This window comes from Anabas testudineus, chromosome 12 (assembly GCF_900324465.2).
Source record: "Anabas testudineus chromosome 12, fAnaTes1.2, whole genome shotgun sequence".
NCBI classification, from domain to species: Eukaryota; Metazoa; Chordata; class Actinopteri; order Anabantiformes; family Anabantidae; genus Anabas; species Anabas testudineus.
The window spans coordinates 1,755,052-1,782,500 of NC_046621.1; the positions used below are offsets into that span (position 1 = coordinate 1,755,052).

Below are 27,449 nucleotides of genomic sequence, written 5' to 3' on the forward strand. Positions count from 1 at the left end.
AGCTTAGCATTAAGACTGTAAACGGAGGGAAACAGCTAGCCTGGCTCTGTCCTAGTTAGCAGTGGAGGGTTAGGGTTAGGATTCAAATCAATTATTTAAGTAAAACACTATCGTCGTGCTCTCAAAACGTACTTCAACATATCATTTTACGGGTGTAATCTACAAAGTAAAGTGAGGCAAGATGTTTCCAGACTTTATGCTAAGCTAAGCTAACACATTATCTTCTCACGTAGCTTCTAAACACATGTAAATTAAAACAAGCATCTTTCCCAAACTGTCAAACCGTGGCGTTAAACAGGGTATAAAAGTGGGACAGTGGTGAACAATCTTTTCTGACCTTATCATAAAATACCTGTTTTAGAATCCTAACATTAAAGCGCCGTGTGTTTCTGTTGAATCTTTAAAGTGGAAAGTGCAAAACTGAGTTGGAGCTTCTCCAGTTTCATCTGGACGAGTCCTAAACTACAGTAGTCTAGTCCAGACCTACTCCTCAATCAGTGCTAGCTTATTTCCCTGTAGGAAAATCAAGGGTTAGTGAAATGTGGGATAATAAATAAGAAAACATGTTCCCTGTTAATGAAATCAGTCCCTCATGATGTTCAGTGGCATCAGTCTGTCCAAGAGAAGATCCACAAAAACGTTCACCTTTGACCTTGAAACAGTGGCTGATTAAAACTATCTGAAGTTCCATTTAGCAGGTTTCAATCAAGTTTAGACATCTTCATGAAATAGTAAGTGAACCTTTACTTTTAACTTTAAATACAACACAAACAGCAAATCCTTAAAGCTTGTAAAAATAGAAATTTAACATTTATATGACAACTACACAAATTTCATTTACAGAAGATCATGTAATGTGATTGAAAGCGTTAGGACAGCTGCTAAATGGACCGAACAGCTGTTCTGTCAAATAGAAAAAGGCTCCAGAGCCACTTCATACATAAAAAGAGACGTAAACAAACTGGACTTCATGTTTAACTGGACCTTTGATTCAAGGTCCAAGTACTAGCGATTTCTGGAGCTTCCAGTTTTAGCTCATGTTGTTCATCATAAGATAAAGAATATTTACTTAGAATACTATTAGACAAATAATAATTCAGCAATAAACTCCATCAGCTGACGAGGCCCACGGGATAAAGCTGAAAGCTCCAGAACAAGGATCTGGTATGTGGCGCTTGAGTTATGCTTATTTACTTTCGTCCAAATACAGTTTTTCAAGGTGAAGACTGAACTTCACCGTTATGTAGTATTGTTAGTTTTTTAAAACATTTAGTTTAGTGCGTACGACGGACTATTAGGGCCACTACAAAAGTTAAAATAACAGTGAATAAAGTCGTAATATTGAGTTTAATGTGAGAGAAAATGCTTAATAGTTAATTATTTTTAATTTATGTAAACTGTCATAATACAAAAATAAAGTCAAAATATTTCAGGAATTAAATCAAAGTTACTAAGAAATAAGTTGTGCTATTATGAGAGTAGAAATATTGTCACCGTAAATAAAACAAAAAAAGTCTTATATATACTTGTCATATTACAAGAACAAACTTGTAGTGTTAAAAAGTTATATTTTGGTAATAAAACTGGAATATTTTGTGCATAATATAGTTTTAATATCTCAAGTTGTATTTTAGAATAAAAATAAATCATAGTATTAGCAGAATAAAGTTGTAGTACTTTCATTTCAAATGTAGTAAGGTTTTGAGAATCTAGTGTAATATTAGTGTTATATTTCATGAAAACCGTATTTAAATAAAGTTGCATTAATTCCAAAATAATAATTTTAAGAAAAGTAAAAAAAGCAGTTGTAAGACGTAATATTTTGTAAATAAAGCATTTTCAAAAAAAAAAAAGAAAGAAAAAAACTAGCAAGAAAGTGTGATATGTTGTGAATACTCAGACTATTCTGAGAATAAAATCCTAATATGTTGAGAATTGTAATAGTTTCAGTAAGTTCAGAAGATTTGTGTCTTTATCCTAAAAGTCTGACGTTATCGATTTTTCCAGTGGCCTGAATACTCCGTCGTAGGAGGTGCTTTGTACAATGTTGTTAAAACAGTGGTAAACTGTCTGACATGGCAGTATAGTATATATTGGTTTGTAGCCGTTACAGACTGAGGAATGTAAAGCTGGAACAGATGTGCTTTGTTTTCCCTTCAGTTCTTACTGTGCTTCACTTTGTTGCATCACTTTGTTGCTAAGTGACAAACGAAGCCTAAAAAAACGACAACACCTTTTCTAATTTTAGGAACAAACGTAGATGCAAAACAACACGTTAAAAACGACAAGTGTAGAGGACCGACTCCTTTTGTTATAAACATCGAATATTGCACCAAAGTAGCGTATTTGGACGAGCATTCTGCATTACAGTCAGAACAGTTTATCTTCTACAGGGATTTAGTTCAGGACGGTGGCTACCAGTGATATGCAGAAATACAGTATAAAAATACACTATGGAAAAATCTGCAGGGACTTATGTCAGGTATGTTGGGCTGGATCGAGGGACAGGTAGCGGGGGAATGGGAGTTGGGACGTGTTTAGTGTTGAGAAAGAGGAAAAGAAAGGGGTTAGAAAGCAGGGGGAGTGTTTGGAGCCTCTAGAAGGTCTGGTCATCGTTGCAGGACTCTGTGGCGTGCCCAAAAGCTTCACAGATGTCGCAGTAGGGCCTCTCGTCGGCCGGGTTGCCATGATAGGTGGTGTGAGGTACAGAGTCGGGGCTCTGGGCCTGAGTGGGACAGTCTTCTGTGTCGTGGAGGTCAAAGGAGTCGCATATGTCGCAGAACAGACGGGGGGTCGGCTTCTTTTCCCGCTTTGACACACCTTCATCAAAACTACATGACAAAAGAGAGGGGAGACAGATTTTAAATGTAGTGCCTCAACACGTTATGTTACGATGCAGCAGTGTAGTCTCACCTCCTCACCTGCACAAACCAGTTCATTTCAACTGTACTAACAGGGGTAACAGCCCATTTCTCATGACTAAAACCTGTGAATAAAAACTTAACAATGGCTGTGTCTCAATTTAGAGGCTGCCTCCTTCAAAGGCAAAATCTGTAGAACGGTCGCGTTACAGAGTCACAACTAGGTTGACTCATAGACTGAGGCACAGCTAATAACATGAAGTAATAACGTCTTACTCAACAACCTGCAGTACCTGTTAAATCACAAACTGTAACTCCTGCTCTGTATCCAGTTTCCTCTACCACACAAAACCTCTCTGCTCCAAAAGTTAAGTTAGCTCTTCGACCAGTTGCTCTACTATTATTAAAAAGCAGCTTATGTTCAGTAACTTCCTTCTGATGGTAGAAACAGGTTTCAGGTTCATGTCAGCAGTCGACCAGTAAATCTTCTTCTAATGACACTTTGATACTAGCTGGCAGACAGTACATATCAGTGCTAACATGGGGTTTTGGTGTCTTGTCCAAGGACAAGCAGCCAGGAGTTTTTAAAACCGAATTGAACTAAAGAAAATCAAACAACCAAAGTTTGACCCAAACTAAAAACATTTTCATTAAAAGAGTAAATCAAAGTCAGTTATTATTAATCTGTTATTAATCCTGTTTTTTTTACCCATCAGTCCCATCGTTGCCGTTGAACTCAGCCAGAGCAAGCTTCTTCAGTTTGATCTTCAGCTCCTCGTTCTTCCGCTGCAGGTCCACTATGACACTGTTCAGGAAGTTGATCTGATGGAGACAAGAAAGACACACATGACCATCACAAACTGAGAACCACAAACATTAGCTGATTTGATATCAGGATCGAATCGACAGTTTTACCTGTCCCTCAGCAAACTCCTTCTCTTCCCTCAGCTGCTCCAGAGCTGCGTCGCCTGCAGTAAATTTAAAAACACGTCAGTAAACACATATTTCAGCTACTGCATAAATCATATACAAGACTGGTGAGAAATATCTCGTGACCTGAGGGTGTAGGCTCCAGATCGTCTCCCTCTAAAGCCTGTGTTCCCATGAGCCTTTGTTCCAGACTGTGAACACGACTCTGCAGCTGTGCTTTGTCTCTCTCCAAAGTCTCCACGGCCGTCTGCAGAGTTTTAGCCACGGCGTTTTCTCCTCGAAGAACTGCGATCTGCAGCAACAGAGCAAACACATCAATTCCTCATACAGGATTTAGCTAGAAATGCTGACTTGTGTGTGAAGCTGTGCCAGTACCTCATTCCTCAGAGTTTCCAGTTCCCGATCTTTGTCTGAGATTAAGACTCCAGTGGATTTCTGGAAGTTTATTTCCCCCTCGGATTCTCTGCAGACAAGTGTGGAGATTCAAACAGCTGTGATGCAAACCAAAGTATACCAAGAGTGCATGAACGTCTCCACCTCTAAACATGCTATTTTTACTTCTTCTTTTAAAATGTCTCTTTGATTTACTCACTCAGATCTGTCTTCACAGGTCTAACTGACAAAATCCACATGAGAGAGGAAAGGAGCCGACAGTCATCTAGGTCACCATCAATAATTACCGGGAGCTCTCAGCATTATTGAGCTTTATGAACACTGTTCACTGTTTCCACCTTCACCATCACAAATAAGTTCTAAGCAAACTGACGTTACATCTACACTACTCCGGTTTAACCTGGTTTTCCCCCCTTAAACTGAGCTTCTCCAACACAGCCTGCAGAGTGAGCGAATCTGAAAATATCAGCTGAGTTTTCAGAAACACTGTTGTGTATCGCAGTACTGCATGGTCCTAACAAATTCTCACTCTTAAAAGCAGTTTTAGTCCGTCTAGACAAAAACTACGATTTCTTTTATTTCTGTGAAGAAGCTGTAATTTTAAACGATCGGTTACTACAGTATAGAGGGCGCTTAGAGAAATGAATGACACAGAACCTCAAATCAGTTAGAACCCAAAGTGTTATTTGCTAAATTAAATGTGTTCTGTGTATTTATTTTACATATTTCACAACCTGCATTGTTCACATGCAGTCGTCTTCTTTACCATTACTGCTGGATCACTGTGTTTTAGGGGGACACAGTGAAACCATTTGTAAATGATTGTTCATGCGTCCTTGTGTCTGTTTATGGTACAAACATATACAATATAACGATATTTCTGCATAAATGTATGTAAATGATCAGACGTTTTGTTTTGCTGGTTGAACAACCTCAGATTTGATTGTGTTCGTTTTTAAATGAATTTAATTTAGATGCCCATGCTGATGATACTACTTTGACTAAGCAGTGCTGGATCTTACATCTGTAAACCGAGTAGGATTCAGTAAAAAGAATCCTCTTTGTAGTGTCTCGTGGGTTAATACAACTGTCGACTTCACCACCTGCCTCAAAAATCAATTAGAGTAGACCAGTGACACCCAGCTGGCACTTAGAAAACATCTGTGTTAGAGTCTTGTTAGTAAATCAAACTGGATGTGAAGCAGGTTGTTTTACTGAATCTCATCTCTTGTCTCTCCTCATGTGATCTCAAAAGCTTGTGTGGGATTATAGCATTACTAAATTAGACTCATCTGAAACTGCAGCATAACATCACACGGTTTGCAGAAGTGGACAAACAACAGAACCAACTCAAGAATTAAACATCTGTATAAAACATCTATAGGTCTGACTGAGAAAAGAATCACACCTCTTCATCAGTGGGCAATATTATATAAAGTTTAGATATTAAGTCATTGGTAAGAGTGAACCCTTACGTGGTTCAAACCCTGTCACATGCATCATGTGTGTCCTTGAGCAAGACACTCTGCGCTAGCCCCCCGGGAGCTATATGTTGCTGCCCACTGCTCCCCCCAGGGGGATGAGTTAAATGCAGAGTACATATACATGGGACATAACAAATAAAGGATTTCTTCTTTATTTGGACAATGCAAATACAAATTTTAACAGAGCCATCACTGCAGAGGTAAACATACTTCCACCTTACATGTCTGTGTCTGTAATAAGAGGAAACATGAGGTAAGTGAAGGAATCTTGGGCATAATTAATGGAGCTGAGATGTACCCACTCTCTCTCCCTCCACATCTATTATTTCTGCTCTAATTGTAGAGCCTACCTCTTGATTTCCCTTTGGCCAAAACCACCGAGTTGTCAGCTGCTCTTCTCATCCTCCTGTCTTCACTTCTGTCGCTTCACTTTTACATCACATACATGACTTTGATCCGTCTTTCCTCAGCTGTCTTTTTGAACAGTCGCTGCTCTGTGGTGCTGGTGAGCATTCTTCTGATTACTGAGCTCAGATTTGTGAGACGACACAAAGTTTCTGTTCTGACTGACAGAACCCAAAGGTACAGACAGAAATGATGTTCACAGAGATTCTTGTTTCCAGGCTTTAAATAAAACCAGAACCACGACGCAGTGCGGTGCAGGGAAACTATTTCTGCAACATAATGTGACGTCATGCTGCAAGACTCACGTACAGGACGGCACTAATATACACACAAGAAATTAAACAGCACTCAGCGGCACCATCCCAACGAGTTCTGTGCTGACACGTGTGGTGCATTGAGAGTCACAACAGCGTCCGGTGAAATTAAGTCAAGTAAATTAAGAAAATGATGCATCGTGCAACAGTGCAGCTCCTCGCGTTGCTGTAAATGTTAAATCTAAATAAATTCTATTGTATAGTTCTAGTTGGAGTTAATAAAAATTAAAGCAGGCTTCCAAACAGCAACATTTTAAATCAGTACTGTTAATGTACCTATTAGAAATGCTAAATAGACATGGTATACATTATGAGTGTATAATCAGTTCACACATGGAGGGATAGTTATGAACTGAATTCAATTTCACTTATGTTTAAAGATGCATAAATTAAGTACATACACATAAATAACATATTTCCTTGTTTCTTACCTGGTCTTCATGTCTGCCTGCTGACTGATGCGCTCTTCATTGTGCTGCGAAGCGAAATCACACACAGATATAGAAGATTTAAATAGATGTTAAACCCGTCTAAGCTGTAAGACTTCAGTTAAATCAGGAAGTCGCTCCTCACTGTGCCAAAACCTATTAATCAAATCACCGTCTGTGGCTTTACACACCCTGACCTATAACAGGATGAAGGAACTCGTTTACATAATGTGAAACTGGGAAAGGTCAGTACCTCTTCAAGATGCTGAGACTTCTGGGAGGCCAGCTTCAGCTCCTCACTGACAGGGGACAAATAGAAAGGAGAGGTGACACACTTTCAGTGCTGCACTGAATTAATCCAGGTCTCTGTGATATCTGTGTCACGACCAGTCAGTGCTATATGTTTAAATCTGGGGTGGGGCCAGCTGTTAACTGTGCTCACATCTGTTGAACATGCACACAAACATCACATGGTAACATCCATCTGCACAAACACCGTGTGCAGGTTCACCTGTTTTAATTGCACATACTGCTGCAGGATTCCAACTAATTCTACATAATCTATGTCAGTCACAATCTAATGAAAGCCATCACAGTAGTTAACTTCAGATTTCATGCAGTGAAGCTTTGTTCATTAAATAAACATTGTGAAACGTGAATGAAGGAAACAGTGTTGAATATATACTACGACGTGATTCTGTATAGGCTTTCACATAAAGACTAGAAATGATGCTGATGAGTCAGAGTGAACCAGAACAGTAAAGCTGCAGAAGAGAAAACCAAAACAAGCTAAAAAAGAGCTGAAAGATGAGGCTGGAAGTGCATCACTTCGATCAACAACTTTCCCGCTACACTGTTGTTTTATTTATTGTACATTTAAATAATTATTAAAATACTGAATATAGCATGTTTGAAGAAAACCACATCTGTCTAAAATAAATATCAGTTCACCCTGAGTTGATTCAACTGTAAAATCACTACAGTACTATGTATATAGACTGCACTCAAACTCACACTAACATAATCTACAGATCATACATCTTATCATTCAAAAAGCCATCTGTCTATGTCTGCTGCTTATGTCGACTAATACACTCTCCTACTTTAAACGTCTTACAGGATTTGACAGCTCTAAAACCCACAGCGGTTTGTTCAGGGCTAAGATACGGAACACAAACATCTGAGTCAGGATCGGCATAGTATGAATCTGATACTGTCCTTTGTGTTTATGATCCGATTTAGACCAGCAGACAGCAGCATTAGACGGTGCTGTCTGCCAATTTACAAATTTGGGTATTTTTGGATGCTGGAACCAAATGATTTGCTGGAGAAAATTGAGTTTAGCTTCATCTGGTTCATTCTTAGGATTTGTGTCAAAGATGAGAGTAATAGACGAGTCTGAGCACCAGCTGCCTGATGTATAATTAGATTTGCTATTCAAGATTCAAGATTTAAAAAAAAAAAAATGCTTCTCTAACATCCTGCACTCAAACACAGCAGGGATGAGGCTCATTTAAAGGGAAACTGCACTAAAACATGTTTGAGGTGGTAAATGATTCTGTTCTTCCACACTTCACCTGTCCGTTTCTCCATCACTGATATTTTTTTTTTAACAGAAGCAGACACAGATGGACAAATGAACCATGCATTGAACCTATTTCTTAACTTGGAGACAACAATGGGAGAACAGATCTTAAGCTGTACCCTCTACACTTATGTACAAATGAATGTACATAAAATGTTTGCAATCTAAACCACACTTTGAAAGCTGATAGTTTCACACTTTAACCTACAATTAATTGGTTTAAACAGACAAAACTATCAAGATTTTAAATGCAGTAACACCAAAAATACAGAAGAACAACTCCTGAGCTGTGGTGCTTACAGCTGTTCCTCTCAGACGCCACAAAAGCCACTTTGATTCCACACAACAAACGCACAAAGCCACACAGAAACACATACACACACACATTGATGTCATCATGAGAGAAGCGACCATGTTGGAACCAGGCGGTTCTAGGAGGAGCGAGGGAAAGATTACATAACAGCCGCAGCGTGAGGAAGGAAGGCGGAACATCTTGTTGGGTCAAGACTGTATGGAGACGGAGATGGAAGACGGGGAAATGTAAAGAAACCAAAGCAACATTATTCAGGGTACAACAACCACTGCAAGCAGACAGTTTGTTTTTTTTGCACATTTTGTAGATGCCACGTAAAGAGCACATGGTCCACAGGTTGGAGAATCACTGAGATGAGGCAGGAGGAAGGTTTTGGTATGTCGGTGTGACTGCAGCTCTGACGACTGTAAGCAGGAACACTCAGCTTGTATTCATCCATAAATTAGGACACAGGATTGTAACAGAATTGTTGAATAAGTGCTGCATCACAGTGCAGTGTCACTGTGTTTACCAAGATTAAAACATCTGCAAGTGACACCAGGCTGCAGAGTAATGCTGTACAATACAAAGCACAAAAGAAAAGTAAAAAAGATCAAATCAAATTTTATTTATAGATCCCAATCTTATAAATACAGTCCCTTCAAGGAGCTTTGTACAACATAACAGCCTCTGGTTTTCAACCCTCAAATCTGAGGAGAATTTCTTCACGGTGTTGAAATAGTGTCCAACTGATGCAGTCAACAGCTTCATCATCCGTGTGCACATTAATCAAAAATCACACCATCTGTATCTGGCTGCAGTTCTGAGTGTGAGGGTTGAGTGTTCATATCCTGCTGCTCAGCATCCACCAGACAACTATAAAATTTCATGGAGGAGATGCTTTTCATTTGTTAAGCTGGTGTTTTCATGCTTCACTGCGACTGGCTGTGATATTTCAGAACAATGGGACCAGTGTTGTGACTGAGGTTGAATCACCACACCCTCAGACTTCTATTCTACCTGTGCCAGCACTTATGCACTTTGCACTGCCACACCTGCACAACCTAAAATAGCAGGTGAACCTGGAGACTGTACAAACAAGAGGTACTAGCTAATTTGTGCTTTTAGCTGTACTTGTGTGGGTAAATTATGGACCATGGAGATACACAGGCACATGGCATACACAGAAAATGTGCAAGAATGAACCTGCTTCTGTTTCCCTGTAACTAAAGACATTTGTTGACATTTCCGTGTCCATCTGCTGCTCCTCCTACAGGATGCATCATATTGATGACTATAATGCAACCAATTACGTCCATCTGGAGCTCTGACATCACAGTTTGGGGCTCTGATGACTCAGGGGAGGTGTGGCTAGATCACATTAGGACTCAAAAACACACACGCAGCTACACACACGGGGTCTATAAATAGACCTCACCAAAATGTTGGCAATCCACCACAAACACGACAAACCAAGGTAAAAACAGGAAATGCTTTGACCCCACATGTAAAACAGACCGGATCAGCTGAGCGATAAGTCCTAGCTCAGCTGTTAATTCAAATTTTTATGAAATATAAAATTTGTCCTATGCTGATGCAGTGAAACATTACATCACCCAATGATTTGTGTGTAAATCCTCTTTTTTATGCTTGTACATCCAGTGTGTCCATGGATGTTCAGATAGCCATCACTGGATTCATAAGAGGAAACAGATGCACCTCTCCTGCACTGACATAGCCCTGGATGCTCTGCTTTTAAAAACAGCTTCTTTTAAAGCCACAGAAAACCTGATTTTTTTTAAGGACAATTTAAAATAAATATGGAAAGTAGACACAATTTCTTTTTTTTTGGACTTTGTTATCCATGCAGAACAGTCATAGAGATAACAGAGGAGCTAACCTGAGGCCTACAGGTCCAAACGTTCACTGTAAAGAGAGTTCACTGCTGTCACACTTACTCTGAAGATGACTTTATGCCAAAGATTCAACGGTCTATTGATACATAAGATGATTGTTTTTGCTGATTTGTTTTACTGCATCACTTTGTTTAATGAGACCAGCCAAAGCATATTGTCCAGACTGAAACCTGGACACTATCAGCGGCGTAAAAAAACATGTTGTCAAGCTCTGGGTCCCTGACTGTGTGCAACATGGACACACAACTTCACCAAAGTATAGATGGAACATCAGAACACAAAAAGCAGAATATGAGCCATTTAACTCTGTCAGCAAACAGTCATGTAACTTTGACAGACCTGATGTTCACTGTGATTATTTACACAAATCAAGATGGTTTTAAGAATCTGCTTTTTTATTTTTAATCCACACTAAAACAAATGGAACTCAAAGCTGAGTTAGTACTGAACATTCAAAGGGTTTTAAACAGTGTACGTTTAAGGAAGCACTCCATTTTCAGTAGGGACTCACGGTTTAAAACTGTTTATAGGAAAGCTATCATACCTGAGAGTATCGTTCATTGTTCTCCACTACATCATCATATCTGTAATTACATAATTGCACCCTCTGGCTAATTATGGGTTTTACACAATGATTTGTAACATATTTACAAGTGGGAGCATCTCTCTAGAGAACTGCAGTTGGAGCTACCTTAATAACACATTTGACATTTCACTGTTAGACCAATAAAGGCTTTTTGTGTATTTTTACTGTCTACATGCAGCTAAATCGAGTCACACAGGCATTTTCTCCATGCTGAATTACAGCCGGGCATGAAAATGCAGTCTGGATTGTTAATCACCCAGTGCAGACCCCCCGGTCTAATGAAGTGGCTGAGAAGGTCACCTTCAGAGGAAACACAAGGCAGGAAAAAACACATTGGTTCTATGGAGTACTTACATTTCCTTACAGAGAACTCCGATCCGCTGGTTTTCTGAGCTGCTCCGCTCCTTTGACAGGCTGAGCTCCTCCTGATATTTGGAGTTCTGCTGTTTCAAAGCCTCAAGCTGCAGAAGAACAGAAACAAAAAAGGTCAGAGAGATTATGTACAAACCAGATTCTAACAACAAAAGACATTACTGGAAGTCATTTTTTCTTTTGGTCATCTTAATACTATCGTCACCTGGGGAGATGGTGCATTTTAACAGTACCTGCTCTGGCCAGTGATTTTATTCCCACCTGGTTCACACGTGTGTTATTTTTCAACCCAGTAATAATTCCATTACAAACTTATTTGTCCCTAGCTGTATCTTTGTATTATAAAGTGGATCTGTGCAGGAGGAGCTGTTTGTCCTTCTTCTTAATTTCTTCTTAACCAGCTCAGTATGAAATTAGATTTTTGTGTGAAAATGGAGCAAGCAGTTCAATTTAACAGATGGAAACATGCCAACGGCAACGTACAGGCCAATCTGGGAATCAACACAATGTCAGAAAAATGTACAGTTACAGGCAGGCGCAGCCATCCTGCTTTGAATCCCCACTGAAGTTATACTTTAATGGGGATAAACATTAATCATTGGATTTCTAAAGAAAAACTTTAAAAAATGATGATGCACAAGCAAACCTCCCTTTAAACTCTTTAGCGCCCCCTAAAGATGGTTTTGTCATTCTGATTTAGTGTCGTCTTGCTGACTCTCCAGATCCTGTCAGTTGAATCTCTGAGGAGCACAGTGAATTGTCTTTATTTCCCACCTCACCCTGTGAGATCTGAATGGGGTTTTAGTCTCATGAAGAACACAGTAGGTGATGAATGCCCTGTTAAAGACGGGAGGGCGAAGGGTTGTTCAATTGTTGTAAAGTTCAAAGTATACCTAACCTCACAAATGTATCCAATGTTGTGGTCAGTACAACACAATATACCAGCAGCACAAACATTCAGTTGAATCAATGCATTTCCATAACAGTTATCAACTTCATCACTGTATCAATATAGTTTTATTTACCTTATAAACCCAATAAACTCAAGTGTAATCATAAAAACAGGACTAAACTACTTTTTAAAAAAGCCTGAGTTAGCAGGCTGCATCATAGGTTGGAGCCACGTGAACCTAAAAATAAAAGCCCCAGAGTCACCATCGCCTCAGGCAAACTCTTAAAATCTCACTCAAGCCCATCCAAAATCATCATCCGACACTTCAGAATGCTTCTCCAACACGTGCAGCTCTGTGATATCAGCAGCTTTAAAATAGCAATAGTCAATAATTAATTACCAAGTATGACTTGCAATCATCAATCAATCAATGCAGTGTGTAATGATTCACACTGTAAACCATCTGCAGTATGTTTCTGTTAACATATTGTCACGTGTGTCATCAGCTGTGATTTGGATGCCACACTATTTATCTACACTTACAATGTGAGAACTAGTATGCAGGGCAGGCTATAACACACACACAAACATACATGCAGATCCAAATACACAGGTCATCTGGTGCATGATAAAGAAGCCGTAAATGTGCACATAAACATGCTGGACGTGCACTGGTTAAATGCTGGGTCAGAATCACAAGTTACACACCAGCACTAAGAAAAATTATAATTTAAATAATTAGACCACGTGGAAGAGGAGAAAGAAAACAACCTCTATAACTATGCAGCACATCATTGATCATATTGGCTGACTAGTCAGTTTGGATCCTCTGCTGGAAACAGACAATCCTACCTGGTAGTGAGGCGAGAAGAGGTTACTGGAGTAGCCCTGATGCAGAGCAGCTATGTCCATACCTGCCAGATTTCAACTGCTAATCACGTCTCCCTGTGTCTACAACATGCACAGACTAACTGGGCATCAATAAACCATCGGCTGCGAGATGGAAATGGAGAGCGTGTCGCCTGAGCAGCTTTCCTCCCTCTCTCTCTCACAGTCGGGTTAAAGAAGCCGAGCACTTCCATTATGTAATAAGCTCCTCCCCAGCTTCCCCCCACCCACTCCCCACCTCTCTGCTGCTGACAGTCTTGTTTCTTCACTCTCCAACACCATATGTACACACACTTCATTCATGAGAAATCGCACAATATAACAATGCTTTGTTGTGTCTTACACTGTTTTACTGACACAGTCGATCTTTCTAATGCAACTAATGCTCATTTTCATTGTCAATTAAACTTGTATGGCTTCACTATTATTCCAATACCAAATACTAATGAGTTTACTATCAAAGAAGCCAAAGAAACTCAGTCTCAAACAACCAGTCAAAAATGATGAATACAGCAAATAATAAAACTGGTTTCTATTTCCAACTATACCTAGGATTTGAGTTAAAAACACTAGGACTGCAACTGACAATGCACTTTTATATTTATTATTTTATCAATAAAATGTAGCAACAGCGAAAGCAAATGTGACTCTGCAAAAATATTAATAATATATTAAAAATAATAAACTATTGGTCAACCTTTAAAAACAGTTGATAATTATTCTAATGAACTAACTGATTAACAACAGGTCTTTACGATTATTCCAAAAGGAAGAGGCTGGATTCAGAATTTTTGGCATTTGTGCTTAAAACTATTTAAGTCATTAGATGAGATAAATTTTCAGCTGATTTATTAATCAATTCATAAATTAATCGACTCATCAGTGCAGCACTAAAAACAAGCAATCTCAACTCTGAATGATGCTGAAACCAAAGGATTTTTTGCTTTGAAATTTACTTAAAATAATTGATTATAGAAATAGGTGCAGATTAATTAACAGATTAATTAATTCATCAGCAAATAGCTGCAATTGAGATGCAATGAAAAGTGGAACCAGAAAATATTTGCTTAAAAATGGTCTAAACAATGAGGCAATTAGTTCAACTGTTGGGTGACTCTAATGATTTAATTTATTAATTGACTTATTGTTGGAAACAAAAAGAAACAAAATTGTGGTTTACAAAATTAAAATTATGCTGTGGCTTAAATAATAAATTAATAAATATTTTATTATTATTTACATACATATGCTGTTGCTGTTAATTAACAAATCAATAAAGTGAATAATAATAATAATTCTAGAGCAACTCCACTAAACAAATGTCTGATGACCTCAGTAGAAACAGGAGGCCGGTCTCAATTCAACTGTCCATTAACTAAAGCAATGTTTTGTCCTGTCAGGCATAACACACACACACACACACACACACCAGCTCTCTGACATGTGCAGGATTACATCACAACCTACAGCAACAGCAGCAGATGTAAGATCGTCCCTGCTGAATTATTTGTTCTACATTGTGTTTGCATCTGTGAGACTAAAAACTCTTGCTCGCTCTGTTGTAGCTGCAAAATCATCTTTTATTTTTCATGCTCACAGATTCACGTGTTCTCCTTTGTGATGTCAGGATTAAATAATTTAACTATTACAGTTTCCTAAGCCATTTTTCTTACTGCAGAAAATACAAACGATTTCTGTTTATGCTAGAGGGATTTTTTTTAGCACAGTATTAGTGCACAGAGGTGAACTAGGTTCAGTCCAAATTACTGAGATGACCGCAGAGGCCACACCTCCATCCAATCAGAGTAGCTGGATCGTAATTTATGTAAATTATATGTTAATACACCTGATGAATCTGGCCCATTAGGCAACATAGATTCAGAAAGAACATTTGGAGAATAAAATATCCCAGACAGGCTAAAACTACATCCAGGATTTGGAAGAATGAGTAAAAAGGGCCATAGTAGGAGCTATTTAATCTCCCATGACAATCTGACAATCTGAAACACACAGACAGCAGCTGGAGTCAGAGCAATGGCAGAGAGAGGAGTTTAAAGAGCAAGAGGGCACCAGACAGTCAAAGACTGAATGAAAGACTGCAGGTTGACTCTACACGTGGACGACATGGACTGAGAACGAGAAATATACTAAAGGACCATGGGAGTGGGAGAAACATGAAGGGGAGACAGAGAGAAAGAGAGTTTCACTGCAGCATGTCAAGTCATGTGTAGCTGATTAAATGTGACAACTGCAAGTTGCACCATCACATGCAGTCAGCGTGGGAATCCTGATGTGAGCGAGCAATAAAAACGCTGCAGGCTGCAGAGGCTCAACTTCTGTGCATGTGCAAATCCTTTCACAGGGCTGTGGACACATGCATGTGTACTTAGAAAAACAGTGTGCATGTGGTGGAGTGAGTAAATGTGATTCACTGCATTTGAATGCATTTGGAGAGTCGTGTCTGTTATTTTAGCTGATCCAGAACTAAAATATAACTAAAATACAAGGTGAGAAGAATGGATGCAACTATAGGTATTTAAGATAATCTGAAAACATCATAAAGAAAAAAGCAACAAATGTACTTACAGAAACGTTTTACAGTTGAAAACAACATGTACATCACCCCACATGTTCCCTACTAAGGTTTTCCACTCACCTGTGTCTCCAGTGTCTTTTTCTCATTGGTCAGCTGCTCAACTGACAGGGCCGTCCTCTCTGACTTCTCAGCCACCTGGGACGATTTAACAACATTTAGCTCCACATGAGACTGTTATGTAATGATTTAGAACAAGACAAGCTTATTTTGTTGTACAGAAAATAATTGTTCCTGACCAAGAAAAAGCTGATATTTTATTATTTATTAGTCTGAGAAAACTTAAAAGTTAAAATAAATGTCCTGCAGATACATTTCCTTGTGATCATTGAGTCATTATGTATTGATTTTATTATTTTATTTAAGTATGTCATGCACTGAACAGATGTTAAAGCTCCAGAAACCCTCTTTAAGTCTTTACACATTCATTTGTTTATGTAATATTTTTGTACTGTAACCTGGATTAAGTGATTTGACCACTCGGGGGCAGTGGAAACAAGCTGCAAAAACAACATGAACAGTGTTTTTTACACATGCAGCTCGCATGGAGCAATATTAACTCATTTATCATCATGTGTCTATTCATCTAACAAATCCAAGTCCAATATTCTCACTTTTCGTGTCTTTTAGCTCTGTTTTTTCATCTCTATCTGTACTTTAGCTGCTAAGTGCTCCACTGTGTTCACCAGCTGGTCTCTAACTGTGTCTGTCAGCTGTTAGTTGCTGAGCAGGTAGTTTTACGGCAGAATGTTTTCTCTGAAAGCAGCTGCTTCCTGCTAATGACAACAACACAGGGAGGATGGAGAGAGTGAAGCAAAGCAGTAACGCTGCAGGGCAGAAAACCAAAACAATGCACTGAAAGATGCTCATGTGTCCAGTGATACCTTCAAGTACCTTCTTACACTGTTTTTAGTTTGTTTAATTTGGGTGTTTGATGTTGTTATTACCCTTAATGGTTAAATAAAAATAACAACTATTATACCAGGTCCTTTTTGTACAGCACCTCCTGATTTTGGAAAATTGCAGTTGAACTCTGCACGATGAGCTTGACTAAAAAAAGAAAACTAGTCCTCTTTGTAGACTTAATAAACCCAAATGGAATTGAGAGTAATGTGTGCATGTGTGTGTTCATAATGTTTTAACAACATCATGTTAGCTTGAGGCCACAGTCGGATTTTACTGCATGGAAAGGTCCAAACTATCTTCCAGTTTTTTAGCTGTGATATTTTTAGCCCAAACATTTTTTTCCATTTCTTTTCCAGAATACCACCAATAATTCGTTGACAGCCAGAAGCTGCCTGAGTTATCTCAGTGGGAATCAGCAAATGCCAAGACGCTGATTCATCGTCTGTGCAGCGTTATTCGACTGTTAGCTGCAGTTAGATCCTGCATTCAGCTATGTGCATCCTAATCATGAGCTCTTAGGCTCTTTGTGTGCAGTGTAGGCACAACAACAAGGAGACAAGTAAAATAACACTGTGGTTTTAAGTGTGATGTACTAACATCACATACTGTGTTGTAAGATCAGTGTTTAGTAGTTTAGTAAATACACTAAGTAATACTCTACTATAGTATAACACTGCTGTAGCTGCTCAAGCTAGTTTTAACTACTTTATATATATATATAACTGTGGTTTAGTGGTTCCCAACCTAGGTGTCAGGCTCCTTCAAAGGGTCACAACATAAGTCTGAGGGGTCATCTGATGATTAATGGGAGAGAAGAAATAAGTTCTACTGCATTTATGTGTGTTGCTTTAGTAAAGAAATGTCTCTAATCCTTGTTTTTACTGACTAGTTTGACCGATTTAAATAACGTCATCTGAGTTTAAGTTTAGAAGGGAGATGTAACTTTGACTAAACTGTTTTTCTTTGTAAATTCATTCATCTGAAATATGACGACAAACTAAATGATGTTTTATCTGACAACAGTAAAGATTTTCAGTGTTTTTCATTGAAAACAAAGTTTGATGATTCTGGATGATTCCAACATTAGCAGGTTAATTGGTAACAGGAGAATCCACCTTATATAAAAAATAACCTCAAAATTACACTTTCCTCAAGTTAAATGTACCTCCTACTTTCAACCACTACATCCTCTGTGTAAACCTACCTGTGTCAGCTGGGCTTTCAGCTCTCTCTCTCTGACCTCGCTCTCCTCTTTCAGGATTTGGCAGTCTTTTGTTGACCGCTCCACACTCTGCTCCAGTTCTGACAGAAAGGGGAAAGGCAACATCAACTGTAGAAAAGACAAATATCACACCATCTGATGTGTTGAGATCCCTCTGAAGTTCTGTTTACCTTGCATGGTCTTTGCTGTCCTCCTGTTCTCCTCCTCGGCTATCTCAAGCTTTTGTCTCTGAAGCAAAAAAACATCAGCTTGACTACGAGCTAATCACTCACATAGTAACATTCTTGTACCTTGAGCTAAGCAGGGAATAATGACTAGATGCAGAAAACACGCAAGGTTTGTGGATAAAATAATTCTCTTAATGAGGCTACTTTCACAACACCCACGAGCAAAACACCTCACAAAATACATGTAGTATAAATGTAAAGTTATAGATATGCCCCTCACAGACCTGCACTTCATTATGTTTAAATTCAAGCCTCATGTTTGAATGCAATAAAAATGGTTTCAGCATTTGAAATGTGAATATTAGGATAGACTATCTCTACTTGTCAAAACAAGAACAGTTCATTTTTGCAGCAACAGATTCAGCTGCAGGAAACACAGGGAATCCCATTTCACATGCAGCTTTAGCCTCAGTTAGCACATTGTCACACTGTGTGCACATATCGCAGGATTCTTACTTGAAAAATCTCCCAGCATTCATTTCAGCTGACAAATCCAGCACCAGTAAGATGTTAGAACAGCAAGCAAAAGAGGTAATAGTCTTCGGTAGATGAAGGTAATGCAAATTTTAGAATCAAGCAAAAATTCTAACAAATCAGTTCTAGGTAGTTAAATCTGTATTTAGAAGAGTCATCAGCGAAACCAGCCATTTAAAATTAAATCTAGAACACAGAGTGTGCATAGTGTGAAGCAGTTTCAATAGCACTGCAGCCATTAAATACCGACAACTGTGTTTTATGACTATTACTGTATGTACCGAGTGTCTTCCTTTCTTACCAGACTGGTTAGCTGCTCTTCCAGAGAGCTCTTATCTTGCTGCACAGACTGAAGCTCTTTCTGTTTGCTCTCCAGGTCCACACTCAGCTCACTGATCTGTTTGTGACACAGGGTGAACATACACATGTATATCTTAATAGAGCCATAAATTGTACATTATCACAGCAGCTTAAACAAACCGCACGCACAACAGGATGTATGGCTAAGTTCCTCTAAGAGCTAAAAGGAGGGCTGCAAATACAAATCACATTAATGTTGTAGTTGTACCATCATGCTTTAAATGATGTGACAATAACACTGAAGTGTAATAATAATTCATATTACAAGTAGACAGTGTTGCATAGTTGTAAGAAGTAAATTAACAAAACACCGCTGTTGGGAATTTGTTGGGTGCTTTCCACAAACCTTTTTCTCCTGCGACTGCACCTGGGCCTTGAGGTTGCTGATCTGTTGCTGGGACAGAGACACGGCATCCTCCTTCTGCTGGGACGCTCTGAGTCTGAGCTGGAGATCTGCCACCTCCCTCTCCAGCTCCATGATCCTGGAACGCTCCGACACCGTGGCCACCTACAGCAAAAATGTAAAGAGGAGGCTGACATAGTAGTAGAACCAGTTCACATTAGACGAGCTGCTTTAATCTTTCTCGGGATTCGTATCAAAAGAACTTAGAAATCTTGTTTTTCATTTGTTTTATCATGAAAAGCTCAAATTAATGTTCCAATGATTTGAACATAGAGGACATGGATATTCACAACTTTTCCAAAACTCTCTGGGATTTCATATTTTTGTAAAACACAATTAGTGTATTCCAGGATTTGTAGGTTGTTTATGACCTCTGATCAATATAATAGTCCAAAATTAAAAGACATTTAATCCAGAATAAGTTTACAATAAGGCAGTAAATCTACACATCTACGAAGTAGGAACCTGCCAACATTTGCATTTTTGCTTGATAACTGAGCTAAACAAAAAAAAAATCATTATCAAATACAGACAGACTCTATATAATAACCTTATACATTTAATAAACACATTAACTGTGTAACTCCCTGTGTATTAGTGTAACACCTACAGTGAATGGCTAAACCTGCTTAAAAAAGGAACCAGTGAGTGGAACGTATTAAACGTTGTATGGGATTTGTTGAGGAAGGAAAAATGTAGAGCAGTGTCAAGGATTTATGATCATGCGCCTGTTGTTCAGTGAGAAATGCTCAAGCATGGTGAGGTGTTACAGTCTGATCGTGGGGCATGGCAGAAGAAACTTGCAATAAATCTGGCAATTTGCATGTTGTTTGCATGCTGTGGTTCCTCCAATATATTCTGTGAATCAATGTTAAACCCAGTGGGGAAAAGCACATCACTCAGCCCTGCTGTGGGACTGAGACTGCCAGCATTACCCTAGTGTCCTCTAAATCCCTCTGGAGTTTTTCAGCTTTGGTCTTTTCAAAGAGGAGGCTCTGCTCAAGCTCCTTTATGTGGGCATGCTCCAGTCTGGTCTGCGTCTGTTAGTAAGAGAGAGCAGGAAGAGAAGGAGAACAAACACCAATGCAACACTGACATGCCAGCTTCGTGCCACAGACAGAAAGAAGACAAGACTTTAAAGAGAAGAGCAGTAAGTAAGTAAGTCAGCACTGAAGGTTTCCAGCATTTCAACAATCAGCACAGGAAACATTGTGATTTGCTCATTTTGCTCAAAGTAAAATCTGAATTTAACCATTTCAGTCACCTCGTGACTCTCAGATTCCTCAGATAATTTTATTTCTTTTTCATTGGCACTTATTTGCCTGCTTTTCGGTGCTTGAAGGACACCAACTCAAGCAGTATTACCTCTGAAGAGAGGAAGATGAAAGCATGTAACAAGGCTGAAGGCAAGAACTGACAAAAACAGCTTTCGAGAACAGAGAAGAAGATGAAAAGATGACAGGAGAATAAGTAGACAGATGTGAGGGGAAGGTGAAGGGGAAGTAAATTAAGTGCAAATTAATAAATTAAAAGGAGGAAAGATGTGTCTGAACAAGATAAATGAATGATTCAAAGAGTGCAGGAAAATAAAGCACTGATTTCAGCTTTGGAGGAAAATGTGAAGCATTACTGTCAGTTAATGGTTAATGGCCACTAACAGTATTTAGCCCGAACATGGAAGCCGCATAGTGAAATTAAACTAAATCAGACTCAGACATTATTAGAGTGACTTTAACTGAGTGAGTGAGGTCAGTTTTTCAAGACTTCAGCCAGTGTGTCAATAATTAACAAAGGCTTAGGTTAAAAAACATCAGACTGAGAGATTATGTTTAATTAAGAATCCGATTATATAATCTCAGGTTACCTCGAGGTCTCCTTTGGTGATGCACGCCTCTTCTACTCGAAACTGCAGGTCTTCCACTTTTCTGCCAAACAGGGGAAATGTATACATCAGACGCTGGTGCAAACATACACAACATATTTATACATTCATATTTCATACATCAGCTGGTTTTTATCAAATTTCTACAAATTACACTTTAGGGGCTTCAAAGAGCCAAAATCAGTAAAACAAAAAATCTTGGATAAAAATATGAACTTATTTATGAAACCACTGAATTACAGCAAAGTAATCACGATTCCTCACATGTACGTATGTCTGAGAAGAATATCTAATCAAAGGCAACTATTTACCCTAAACCTGCCAGCTCATATTAGCTTTTTACAGATATTCTGAAACTGCTGTCGTGGTACAGATGTCCTCAATCTGGTATCATGATTCCAGAAGACTGACTCGTCCCCCAGTCTGCTGCCACAGCTGCAGGTGCAGCCTGTTGAGCTCTGAATATGTCGGTAATGTAACAAAACTCATTTTTATTTCACAATCAACACATTGATTACTTATTATTTAAAAAACAAATAAAACAGCTGAAACATTAGAGCTTCATAAAGATATGGTAAAGCCTTTGTATTGGATTGCATTTAATTGTACAGGTGCTCCTATCTGACCACCCACCTCTTCTCTTCCTCCAGCTGGTTGAGCAGCTGCACTTTGTCTCGATCTGCTGCTTCCACCAGCGAACGCAGCTGATCCAACTTTGCTTCCATCTCCATTGCATACTGCAACACACACAGAATCAGAACGAGCTGTCCTGAGAAAGCAGGTGTGAGCCATAGCAAATAGGATTTTCCAGAGACAACAATAAAACGCTACAGATAAATCTGAGGAATCACAAGAAAACATAGGTAAATAAAACAGATACAGTCAATATGCAAACATTTCTAAAAACATGAGGTCTGAATACTTAAACTAAAGTTCTGCTTGGAGTACTTAAACTAAAGTTCTTCTTAAAGGAGTGCTTCCTTTAATCTTTAGCAGACTGAAAAACACATGTAGGCCTTTCACTAACCTGATCCCGGCCCTTCCTCAGCAGAACCAGCTCCTGCTGCACCTCTCCAGCATGACTGGTCGCCTTTGCCACCTCACATCTCTCCAGGTCTCTCTCTGCCAGCAGCTGTTCAATGTGCTGCTGCTTCTCCTTCAGAGCTTCCTGCAGTGCTGTGGTTCCAGAAATCTTACGAGCATACCGAGCAGACGTCTCCGTCAGCTGAAAAATGACAACATATATTCTCTGTTCACACTGTGAATGCTATCTGTTGTATTATTGAACTCGCATTCGGGAGGTTTAAATTATGCCTACAGCAAAGATAAGTTATGATGCATCATCTTGATCTGCTGCTGCACTGTCTCCTGTGGGGCTCTACATACACAAATTTGGCTATGACTCACAGTGAAGTTTGAGGACAGGCATGAGTAGTGAGTCTTACCAGTCCTGCTCGGCTGGGTTTGCCGCTGATTGAGGAGGTGGCGGAGCTGAGCGTGCTGACAGAGGAAGCGCTGGGGCTTCTCTTGAGGGTGGACCTCCTCCGCGAGCTCTTTGCCTTGGTAGGTGTTGTGCAGGGGAAGCCAATACGAGTCACTTTGTGGACCGGAGCAAACAGACCATACCTGGGCATGCATTGAAAGTATCTGAAAAGAAAACAGGTTTCAGAAGAGGAGCCCTGATGGCTGCTGGTTTTGAGGATTTGGTTGTTAGTGCTCTTTACTGCACCTGGTCCCTGCTACAGCTCCATCATTCTTGCCAAGTGGTTCATCTAGTTCCACTCCGCACCACTCTCCTTTGGCAAAATCTGTTTCTCCTAGAAACCGCACAACTCCCGCCTTGGTACCCCCAACCTGCAAATTAAAAAATAATGAATTAAACTATGTTGCTCTGGGCATATGGTTTTCAATGTATGATTACAAATCTCACAGAAATACAAACACAGTCTGCACTAAGTAAACAGTACATGTGTACAATATCATATGGTTAATTTAATTATCACTAATCTGTGCATTTTCTTCCAATCAAGTAGAATCATGATAGCACTACACTGCATGACTTTTTCAACAACAATGTTGTAGTTAATATTAGAATACAGAAAATAAAACATAAAGAAAGACAATAAAGACAAATTTAAAATGTTCATAGAATTAGTATCTATGTGTCACAGCTTGTCAAGTCGTCATCTGCCAACTAGGGAATAACTAGTTTGATATGCAAACAACAAGATCGCTGTTTCACCTAAATCTGTTTGATGTCGACTCCCTTTTAGTTTGTTCATACTTGCTTATTTTCTAGATCTTTTTGCCAGTTTGTTTTCTATTACTCATTAGTTTTTTACCTCTGTTAGTACTTTTATGCCATCTTCTATTACCACTCTCAGCGTCTGTGTCCCCTCAATCTATATATATATATATATATATATATATATCTATAATCTATAAAATAATAATCTATAAAAGGCAGTTGTTTTGGTGGTTTCAAACACTCTTACCAGCACACGGTCTCCCAGCCTCAGCTCCCTTTGGTTCTTCTTTGCAGATTCTGCTTCTGACAGGTTAGACACCGACTCACTGGATGTGAGCATTCGACTGAGCACGCCACTCGTCTTTATGCCGGTACCTGGTGCTAAACAAAAAAAATGTTTGATTACATCACAACGGTGTACTAAAACAACTGTTTTTACTATTTTCCTAGATGTTACCAGCTGGTCCAGTAGGTGCAGACTCGCTCTTTGCTGTGGATCCTTGAGTGGGGATGCCCTGCCCTCCGTTTGCCTCCTTCTCTGGCAGTGGAGTCCTCGATAGCTTTGAAGGCCTTGTAAAAATCCCTTTCCCATCCTCACACTGGAAGTACCGAACCCCTGCCACTGACCCGTCGTTCTTCCCAATAGTTTCGTCCAGCACGATGCCCGCCCACTGCCCAGGAGCGAACTGTGTGCTTCCCACAAACTGCACATAGCCCGGCTTGTTGCCGTTGACCCAGACCCTCTCTCCAACCTGAAAGTCACCACTTCCTTCAGGGATTGGGGAGGTCACACCACCGGGAGACTTCTCAGGAGGAACTGGCTTTTGGGTACCTACAATCACAATTAAATTTTAGTAACCCTCCATTCACTACTTCTGACCATCACCCAGAAGCCACTAAATGAGAGCTGGCTCGCAGTTTGACAAACAGAAATTAAAGTGGGGAGTTCCTAGTTGGCTTCAGTTCAGGGGCTACAGGGCATCACAGAGTTTCCTTTTTGCCGCTAACAATTAAGAACTAAGTAGTTCACAGATTTGTGACACAATATTATTTAACATGTTTAATGAATTTTCTATTTTATTTTACATCATCGTTAAGCAAAACTCCCAGTGATCATCAGTGATCATCATATCATTAGTGAAAACTCAGCCTTTCACACGTTCTGTTTTGCACATGCAGTATGAATCCTGATTAACCAGCTGATGCCGGTGTCTGATATTCTCACATTACTGCTAAGCTAAAATACTCCAAAATACTACTCCAACTTACCTCTTCCATTAATACTTCAGTTCATATTTTGTAAAGTATATCATTTCAGTTGTTTCTTACCAGAAGATGGGGACGTCTTTACTGTAGCCCCAGCTGGACGGGCTATTTTACTGGGGGGTTTCAGCCCGCTGACTTTGCCTGGTGTACTCATGTCTCCTTGTTTGTCCATTGTTAGGGGTGGGGGTGTGAGTGGGGGATGTCTGGCCTGATGGAGGTGGAGGACAAGGCCTTCCCCACAACCCCACACTGTCCCAAAATGATGGAAGGGAGCTGGAAATGTCAATGCAATCAAAAAAATTAAAATAAAAACAATAATATTATAGTGAAATAGTGCAGAAATATCACTTTAACACATTTATTAATAAATTGTATCTGTACTATGATTCACAGAGACACAAACCTACAAGCAACACAGATGTAAATGCAGAATGCAGATATTATGAATTGGTTCTATTGGTTCTAACTATTGTGCTGGGTGTGTGAAATATTATATATTAGGTATATATAGCTGTACCAGAACAATTGGATATATTCATAGTTCCTGGACGCTCATGGTACAAAGTAAAAGAGGGACTTTTTACGGGGGTAGGACTACAGTGACAGAACCAGATTTAGACCCTGGTTCTGCTGGTGGAAACACAGAACTAAGTTTCTCAAATGCCCCCAGTGATTAGTTCACAGTCCCCAATTTCTACTGGTCATTTTAATCCAGGTCAAAACATCTCAAATAATGTCAGCTAGCAGAACAGTTTTAATGCTAGCTGACATTATTTGAGATGTTTTTCAGTTCAGATGATTTACAGTTTCTTTGCTTATTCTATAAAGGTTGTTGTCTTCGTCGACCAACAACTACAAATATTTTAATATAGTAAAAGTTTTAAATCATTTGTTTACAAATTATCCCCAAATCACATTATATTGATCCAAATGACCTGGATTAATTTGAGGCCTTTCAGGTCCTGAGTGTCTGGGTCTCCTGGACCAGATCCCACTAAACCAGGCAGAAGGATGAGGCTCAACACTGCTCCCTCCAGCCAGCTGTCAAACCTCAACATGTGGCTCCCCAGCCTCTGGCAGGGACTCACACAACCACCGCTTTGTCTCCAGCCTGACACAGCTATGTAGATAAAGCTCTGAACAAATGTACAGCTGTCAAACAGATAATAATAAAATAATATATATCATAATAAGACTGCTCGTGTTGTGTTTGAGTGTCTGGGGCTGGGCTCTATTTGGAGCTAACGTTAGTAGGATAACTTAGACGCCATCACTTTTTACCAACATCCTACATATTTAATCACACAGTGCCACCTTACTATGATCAAACATGACATTTTAACACAGCCCTTAGTGCTTTATGGCTGCTTAAGCATAATTATTGTTGTAATATTGTAACTCCTGGGAGCTAAAGCTAGCTAGCTACAGATTAGCGAGAACCCACACACTGAGGTAACGTCAACGTCAGGACAACCAACGCCCTGCTGAGGTGATAATGAAGCTAAATAAAAGCACACAGTCGTGGATAAAGTTGTTGTCGGAGCTTACTTGGTGTCTCTGGATGAACTCGGTCTCAGTCTGTGATGCTGCGGGTTGATGCTCAGCTACATGTTTTTCCAGCGGCCCCTGTTTCCAGCCTGACGTCACCATGGGAACTGACGCTGCGTTCACGGACCAAACAGGAGCTCGGACAAACAGGCTTCATCATGGGCGTGAAAGTCTGGGTGCATTGAAAAGAAAAAAGAGAGATGAGAAATAACCACAAAGAGACTGAAATGAAAAGAAAGACATGTGTGTTCGGTTTCAGTTTTAATAAAGAGATTAACAAAGAAGGAAAACTAGAAGAATAATGATCAGAAATGTGCAAACGTGAGAAGAAATAAATAAATAAAAATGACCAACAACAGTATAGAATAAAAAAAAATGACCAGAAATAGTCACACAGAATTAACAAAAGCCACAAAATGTGATAGAAAGATATAAGGAATGACAAAAAGAGATAAAAGAATGACCACAAATACATACAAAATAACCAGATATAGACACACATTTTTGTTGTGTCTGTTTTACATTATAATAATAATAATTATTATTATTATTATTATTTGTGGCTGTGTTATATCCTGTGTCTTCTAAAAACTGAGAGAAACAGGCAAGAATTCCCATATATATACCTGTGCAAATGGCAAAAAAAAGAGCTTAACTTATTTTTATGTTTCTTTGTAGTTTTATGCATCATTGGTCAAAATGCGTCTCTTTTGTTTTGAGTTTGTGGTGTTTGCTTCTTTTTAGAGTTGTTTTGCATTCATTTGTAATCAGTTGTTTTTGTAGCGTCATTTTGTCATTTGCATCTCTTCGTGGTCCCTTTGTGTCTCTAGGTGCTTGATTTGATCTTTTTGTGTGGTTATTTTGAGTCTTTGTAATTGTTTGCATTATTTTGCATGTGTTTGTTGGAGTTTTGCATATTTTCTTCATTTGCATGCATTGTCACAGTTCTGCTCTTTGTTTCTCTTTGTGGAAGC

General features: G+C 39.2%; 1 protein-coding gene across 2 annotated transcripts; it reads right to left on the reverse strand.

Annotated features, from left to right (window-relative positions):
* Positions 1–1,633: 1,633 nt before the first annotated feature.
* Positions 1,634–26,560, reverse strand: clip1b (CAP-GLY domain containing linker protein 1b). 2 transcript variants are annotated; one of them, XM_026355665.1, is made up of 23 exons: positions 26,476–26,560; positions 24,991–25,200; positions 24,119–24,493; positions 23,909–24,042; positions 23,143–23,267; positions 22,859–23,060; positions 22,441–22,638; positions 22,047–22,150; positions 21,396–21,456; positions 20,467–20,571; positions 19,475–19,636; positions 19,070–19,165; positions 18,238–18,295; positions 18,050–18,147; positions 16,003–16,077; positions 11,549–11,655; positions 7,069–7,114; positions 6,819–6,862; positions 4,167–4,254; positions 3,918–4,083; positions 3,777–3,829; positions 3,571–3,683; positions 1,634–2,831 (listed from the first exon to the last, which is right to left on the reverse strand). In XM_026355665.1, the coding sequence occupies exons 2-23, from the start codon at positions 25,097–25,099 to the stop codon at positions 2,597–2,599; spliced, it is 2,754 nt and encodes a 917-aa protein (XP_026211450.1). In that variant the 5' UTR covers positions 25,100–25,200; positions 26,476–26,560; the 3' UTR covers positions 1,634–2,596. The 2 variants fall into 2 exon arrangements, with proteins under 2 accessions (XP_026211450.1, XP_026211451.1); XM_026355666.1 differs by lacking the exon at positions 20,467–20,571 and having other exon boundaries at positions 1,635–2,831.
* Between the last annotated feature and the right edge of the window lie 889 nt (positions 26,561–27,449).